The sequence below is a fragment of the Asterias amurensis genome, chromosome 5 (assembly GCF_032118995.1).
Source record: "Asterias amurensis chromosome 5, ASM3211899v1".
Classification (NCBI taxonomy): Eukaryota; Metazoa; Echinodermata; class Asteroidea; order Forcipulatida; family Asteriidae; genus Asterias; species Asterias amurensis.
This window is the reverse complement of record NC_092652.1, coordinates 4555342-4562477: the sequence shown is the minus strand read 5'-3', so window position 1 is coordinate 4562477 and position 7136 is coordinate 4555342. Positions and strand designations below refer to the sequence as shown.

General features: G+C 40.0%; 1 protein-coding gene and 1 non-coding gene across 2 annotated transcripts; one reads left to right on the top strand and one right to left on the bottom strand.

The window, feature by feature from the left end:
• Positions 1-1424: 1424 nt before the first annotated feature.
• LOC139937497 (uncharacterized) lies at positions 1425-3004 on the top strand. The gene has a single exon (XM_071932652.1). The coding sequence runs from the start codon at positions 1665-1667 to the stop codon at positions 2805-2807; it is 1143 nt and encodes a 380-aa protein (XP_071788753.1). The 5' UTR covers positions 1425-1664; the 3' UTR covers positions 2808-3004.
• Positions 3005-6952: 3948 nt separating this feature from the next.
• Trnaq-uug (transfer RNA glutamine (anticodon UUG)) lies at positions 6953-7024 on the bottom strand. The gene has a single exon. It is a non-coding gene; the product is annotated as a tRNA-Gln (tRNA).
• Positions 7025-7136: the final 112 nt, after the last annotated feature.

Sequence of the window (7136 nt, the reverse complement as noted above, 5' to 3'; positions counted from 1 at the left end):
CATCTGAGAGCACACAATTTGTGCCACCAGGGTGTTTTTCCCTCCATTATTCTCTCGCAACTTCGATGACCAATTGAGTGTAAATTTTCACAGGTTTGTTATTTTACGCATATGTTGAGATACACTGTCCAGTGCATTAACAAAAACGCTATTACCTTTTGATGTTCTCATGTTAGTTTTAATGTAGATTATCTACTGTGTACTTTCTACCTGTTCCAAAAAAATAATGTATAATGTTCCCTTTTATATAAAGACATGTGCAATGAGACTTTTTTTTTTCAAACAAGAAATGTTTTTAAAAAAATCATATTTTTGTATAAAACTTCAATTTAGCAACCAAATCCGCATAACCAAATAACTCGATATTTTCCAGTCACACCAACTTCTATGTGTTTAAGGGGTTGACAAAGGCATACCTCGTGAGGACACTCCTTAAATTAATACACGTAGTAAACAAATAACGCGTAACTTTTTGGGCGATCTTGTTATCAAATGCTGAAACATGGTTCCCCCATAGAGCAAGGGTTCCACGCACATTGACTTTTTATTTGTTTTCTAAACTGATATTGAACTTTCTCACTTTGAACATTTGTGAACTGATATCCTATTTCAAATAGGCTTATGCCTAAATATTAGTACTGGGGTTCTTCAAAGGCAGTGGACACTATTGGTAATTACTCAAAATAATTATTAGCATCAAACCTTTCTTGGTGACGAGTAATGGGGAGAGGTTGATGGTATAAAACATTGTGAGAAACGGCTCCCTCTGAAGTGCCATAGTTTTCGAGAAAGAAGTAATTTTCCACGAATTTGATTTCGAGACCTCAGATTTTGAACTTGAGATCTCGAAATCAACCATCTAAACGCACACAACTTTGTATGACAAGGGTGTTTTTTTTCTTGCATTATTATCTCGCAACTTCGATGACCGATTGAGCTCAAATTTTCACAGGTTTGTTATTTTATGTATTTTATGATGAGATACACCAAGTGAGAAGACTGGTCTTTGACAATTACCAATATTTATTTTTGTCTTGTTGAATAAAATCAAAGCGACTACTTATTTGCTGTAAACAACATAAGCCAACACCAAAAGTCATTATCAAATGTACATGTATACTTGTAGGCCTTTTTATTCTTTTTTAAACCCTGAGCTATTTAACTTTCCTCCAACCTGCAGGCATGCAATCAGATGTTCATGCTACAGTATGCAAACCATGGACAGGTATGCACTACAGGTGTCAGCCTGTTGTCCCATTGTTATGCAAATTAACAGGTACCCAATCAATTTGCAGGTGGCAGCGTCCCTCCCACAAAAAAACAGGGCAGCGCGAATTTTGACAGCTCTGGTTTTGTCTGCACAAGCGAGCCCGGCCACTTGATGCTTCATTCGGGGGCACTCATCCAGTGAAACACGGCAGAGATTGGTAGACCGTGGTCGTCTTTAGTTGTCAAGACGAGCTAATAGCAGTGACTTCGAATTGTTCCTCTTTATTCTCCAGCTGCAAGAGTACACAGTAAGTTGATTCAGCTGAACCGTTGATCCTTTGGATAGTGAACACTTCTGATTTGATAATCGTCTTAGTACATTTACCACGTAACGACTGTCACTTTGTTGTGCAGAAACATTGTATATCAGAGTGCAGAGATCGCCAACTCCTGTAATGTTTTCATCGTGTAGTACAAGAGAGGCTGACAGTGGAGTCACAGACATGTCAACCATTCAGTCAATCTTGGACAGCTTTGCCAACTCACCTCCGATGACTGTGAGTCCTTCGACAGCTCCAATGCAGCCCAACTGCGAGCTGGAGGAGGTAGCCCAACCTGCGACTCTGGACGACGATGACTCTCGTCCCAAACACAGCTACCTGGCTCTCACCACAATGGCTCTACAGCACCAACCAGGTAAACAATGTGACTTGAAAGCAATCTACGAGTACATAACCGCTGCTTTCCCGTACTACACCAAAAATCGCAAACACTGGAAAAACTCTGTCCGTCACAACCTGGCCCTCCACAAATGCTTCAAGAGGCTCGACACGGAGGAAGATCGGATCAGAGAGGCTAAGGGGAATTTACGGAGCAATCCTCGCTGGGCCCTGGTGTCCGTTCCCGACAGCTCCAAGCTTCTTATCCCAAGACAAAACCGGGACAGGACTTCCGGTGCAAAGAAAAGGAAAAGTAAGAACTCTCCGGCCGACGAGAAATCAAGATCTCATAAGGAACCCAAAACCAAGACGAAGAAACACGAGATGAGTTCTCCAACAGCAGCTCTCTCAACGGTATCGCCTCTAGCGAGCATTTCCCTCATGCTACCAAAGATCGGTTCCAATGACTCTTGCCTCCCGTCAACATCCACCACTCTCCGGGCTCTTCTTCACCCGCCAGTCACCCCGGAATCAGACTATGGTAGTCTGTGCTCGGATCGTTCCAGCCCTTTTAATCCTGAACATTCGTTTTCGGAACACCATGCCCTTCAATCACAGTCCCCCGGTCTTCCAGACGACGGCCTCAGTCCGCTTCCCCGCCTCAGCGTGCAGGACATCTGTGCCGTCCTTCATGACGATTTCCCCGGTAGCCCTGACAGCGGAGCGGGCACGGACCTACTGGACGGGTTCGGGTGGATGGACGATTCGGAACCTGCTAATCAAGGAACCCCGGATGAACAGTTCTTCTACCCACAACCATGCTTAGCAGACACCCTCCTGGATGACTCGGTGTTTGAACCGGCAGCCGTTTCGTACTTTGTGCCGAAGGTACCAGTTGAACATCCCCTGTCTGTCAGTATTCAGAACTTTACTTTCTGAGAGTTCAAATTTTACAATTATTTTAAAATGCCAATTTCATAAAATGATACAACTCTTAAAACCATGCTAAAATTGCCTGTTTGACAATCGAGTATTTTTGATTATTCAATCAAATTTGTTGTTTGTTCAAAAACTTGTTCACCAATGTTTATTTAATTGTTTGTTCCTTAATACTTTTTTGTTCCGTCTTTATTTATTTATTTATTTGCCAATTTAAATGTATACTTATTTATTTCATTTGTTCATTTACCTTGCTTGGTTTATTTACTTATTCTTATTTATTTATTAATTCACCTATAACTGTTACAATTGTATTTGTTATTTATTCCCTTTTTTGGGGGGGGGGATCGAAAGATAAAATTAGGTTGTGAACAAGTATGTGTCAAATCTGGAGCGCATTCGTCACGAATACATGGTCACTATTGGCCTGCATTCATTTACCTTTATTCCCTCTTCGTGTGTATAGTGTGTTTAAAGTAAATGTGCCAAACAAAATGTGAATAGTTTGTGTGTATATATATAACGATAAAAGGAAAAGTATGTCTTTGGTAAATACTAAAACAAAACAAAAAGATTGGCATATTGAGAAGTTTTTCTTCCACATGTAACGTTCAACCTAGAATGTTCCCTGCGTGGCCATAACCGCTCCAGATTTTAAGCGAAAAATAAAATTAGAAAATGTCACCACATTGTAAACCATTGAAACTTTCACTGGTTAGTTGTATTATTAGGCACCTATGCTCCATAACATTATGAGAAAAGTGAAAAATGCCACACCAGCTTTCAAAACGAATTTTAAAAAACGTATTATGTGTTCAACTTGTTGTATTTCCCGTAGAGTTGGTCCAATCGAACGGTTCCCCAAAAAACAAATACGTTGCCTTTAACTAAAGTTAACTAAAACAATTCTGCTTGCCCATAGTTTGTGCCATTTTGAAATGAAATTGAAAACTCTTTGTTGCCCAGCTTTCGTTATGGGGCAATATTTCTAAACTATAAGCCCATGATGATTACTTCCTTATTACTTAAAAATGTTTTGATATTAAAAATATTATGCTTGCCTAATATATTTTTGCTGAATTGATTGTGAAAAGAAGCAGAGCCTTTGTGACCGAATAAAACACTGATAGAAGAACCTTTGAGCTTGATGAGTGACCGTATAAAAGGAAATAGGAAATGTAAGACCAAGGTTCGATACAACTATCTCCCCATTAGCTTACCTCATCTCACCCACCCCCCCCCCTTCAATTTTTTGAAAAGCAAGTAGTTGAAAAATAATTATATTTTACTAGTTTTCGAGCGCCTGGTGTTCGTGCCAGGAGATTCTGTCCAGCCCCCCCCCCCCCCCCCGGTAGATTTGTCGGTCCCCGGCCCCCAGTATGGCGATCTGTGTACAATTTTCTTCTGGTATAGCGCCCTCTTTTGAATCATCCTCTAACGGCCCATGTTAATTTCTCATAATGCGGACAGAATTCGGTCTCCCCATCAATATGGCAAACTGTGTACAAGGGTGCATCCCACCAAATAGTCTCCCATAGCAAACAGTGCAGAATGCTAAATATTCAAAAATACACGAAAAATACTTTAAAATCTCACAGCTTTCAACTTAAAAGGGAAAATTATTGATCGACTCTTGAACTTTTATTCTCTGCTCAATATAGGGAGTCCCTATGGGCCCGTCGAGTTATTCTCCCTCCAAGTAAAAATACCCCCCCCCCCCCCCACAGGTCTAATTTTCAAAACGTCCGAGCATCAATCTTTAAAAATGTCCCTATACTACACCTCTCAGCAAATAGAACCATTCATTTCAGGGCCTATGTCATCCAAAATACCTCAAGCTGGAAGTCAACAACCCCAGGTCACAATTGGGCAACATTTTTACACTGAAACACTCTCTGGGGGCTCTCAAATCTAACTAATATAGAATATTTTCAGGGCCTACAAAATATTAATGAGCTCGACGCTCTGTTTTCTCCTATTGGTGGGGTGCACCCACAAAGTTCTTCTGATAGCGCCCTCTTTTGAATCCTCCTCCTCAGCCCATGTTAATTTCCCAGTGGGGGACCTAACCTCTGGCGGACAGAATTCCCTGGGACATCGGCTTATAAAATGGCACACCACAGTCATGTCGACATAGTCAGGAGTTCTGTTTATTTATTGATCTATTTCTTAATAACCCTGGGAAACCTTTTTTCAAAGGTGACCAGCATTAAAACATCCATTAAATTCTGCACAAACAAGTAATTCAAATGAACACGTTGCCTTGGATCGGACGAGTTGGTATATAAAAAGCGTTTGAAAACGTTTGTTATGAAATGCATATGGTTAGAAAGATAATTTAAAAGTAGAACACAATGATCCACACAAGTATCACTCAAAATTGCACGGTTTTCCTGTTACGTCGTTAACTAACTTTGTCGGCCATTTATAATGGCCGACCGTGTTAGTCGACGAGGTAAAAAGAAAACCACGCAATTTCGAGGCATATTTGTGTAGATCATTGTATTCTACTTTTACAACATCTTTCTACTTCTAACATCTTTCTACTTATAATGCATTTTATAACAAACGGTTACAGAACGCTTTTTAAAGACCAACTCGACCGACTCCAAGGCAAAGGTATACAGCTTTATCTTCAAGTACGCGCTAATCCTCCAATCAGATTGGAAGAATGGAGTGGTGATAAAAACCTATATTGCACGGCTAATATCACTACCATGCGTCTTGTGTGTTCTATGTCACGCACCAAGTTTGCTTGAAGATAAATACGTTATCACACCCGCGCTCGTGGAAATACGGACAATATAGCGCGTCTGCGTCCCATATCCAACTCGGCCTTCGGCCTCGTTGGATATGGGACACAGAAGCGCTATATGTTTCCGTATTCCACTCGCGCTTGTGTGATAACTTATAATAGCTCTTTGATCATGATGCAGCCATCTTGAATTTCGCCATGAAATCAATGTAACCAAACCGAGGCTGGAAGAACAAAATAGTCTGGTTACTATTAGCAAAGTTATTATTTAGCATTCATTGTTGTTATTCGATACGAGGAACATGACCAAGACGGAGGCAGCATGATAAAAGTCTATAGCCGGCCTTATTAAAGGAACACGTTGCCTTGGATCGGTCGAGTTGGTCTTTGAAAAGCGTTCTGTAACCGTTTGTTACAAAATGCATAGAAAGATGTTGTAAAAGTAGAATACAATGGTCTACACAAATATGCCTTGAAATTGCGTGGTTTTCTTTTTATCTCGTCGACTAACACGGTCGGCCATTAATTTTTGACTCCCATAAGGAGTTAAAAATTTATGGGAGACAAATTTTTGACTCCCACAAAAACTTTTAATGGCCGACCGTGTTAGTTCGCGACGTAAAAGGAAAACCCTGCAATTTCGAGTGATACTTGTGTGGATCATTATATTCTACTTTTAAAACATCTTTCTAGCCATATGCATTTCATAACAAACGGTTTCAAACGCTTTTTATAGACCAACTCGTCCGATCCAAGGCAACGTGTTCCTTTATGGGGACAGGGCTTACTCCAACATAGCACCAAGACTCTGGAACTCACTTCCGGATTACCTCAGACAAATACACAACATCACTCTCTTCCAGCAGAAACTCAAAACACACTTATTCTTGCTTGCTTTCCAACATCTTGACAAAACTTGACCGGCGCCTTTGAATGTTTCTCCTTTTCAGTAAAGTGCGCCTTATAAATGCTGTAGTTTATTATTATTTTATTATTTAACATAGTGAGACTAAAAGATGATGACAATTAATCAACAACTGTAGCTATATCGTTGAACCATTTAACAGTTACTATGTCTCAAATCCGCTGAGTCAGGTGAGTCCAATTAGGTGAGTCATGTAAATATAAAGCTCTTACTCATGGTGTGGCAGGCGAGTCAACACCACACACAAATGTCCTTATATGGCCATTTGTTGTGAACAACAAAGGCCGGTCAGTCATCGCAATATGTGCGCATAGAACTGGCACCATTTTTAATGAAAGGTAACTTTTAATGCACAACAAGAATACGTGGGAAATAGTGTTTTGTTTTTAAGGACAAAGGTGCCATAAAAATAATCCATTACAAGCATTTTTTATTTGTGAAGAAAAGATTTTTAAAAGAATCGAGAGGTCTTACCGAGATTTGAACTCGGATCGCTGGATTCAAAGTCCAGAGTGCTAACCATTACACCATAAGACCGATTGAAAGTAATGAGTCATTTTAAACAATTTATATTGTAAGTGTGAACGTTGTCCATTATTATTGTCAAAAAACTCAATGAAAAAGTTGTTTTAAACAGATTTTGTGCACT

Excerpts from the sequence above, each read along its gene's own strand:
- LOC139937497 (XM_071932652.1), top strand. The coding sequence starts at position 1,665 with ATGTTTTCATCGTGTAGTACAAGAGAGGCTGACAGTGGAGTCACAGAC.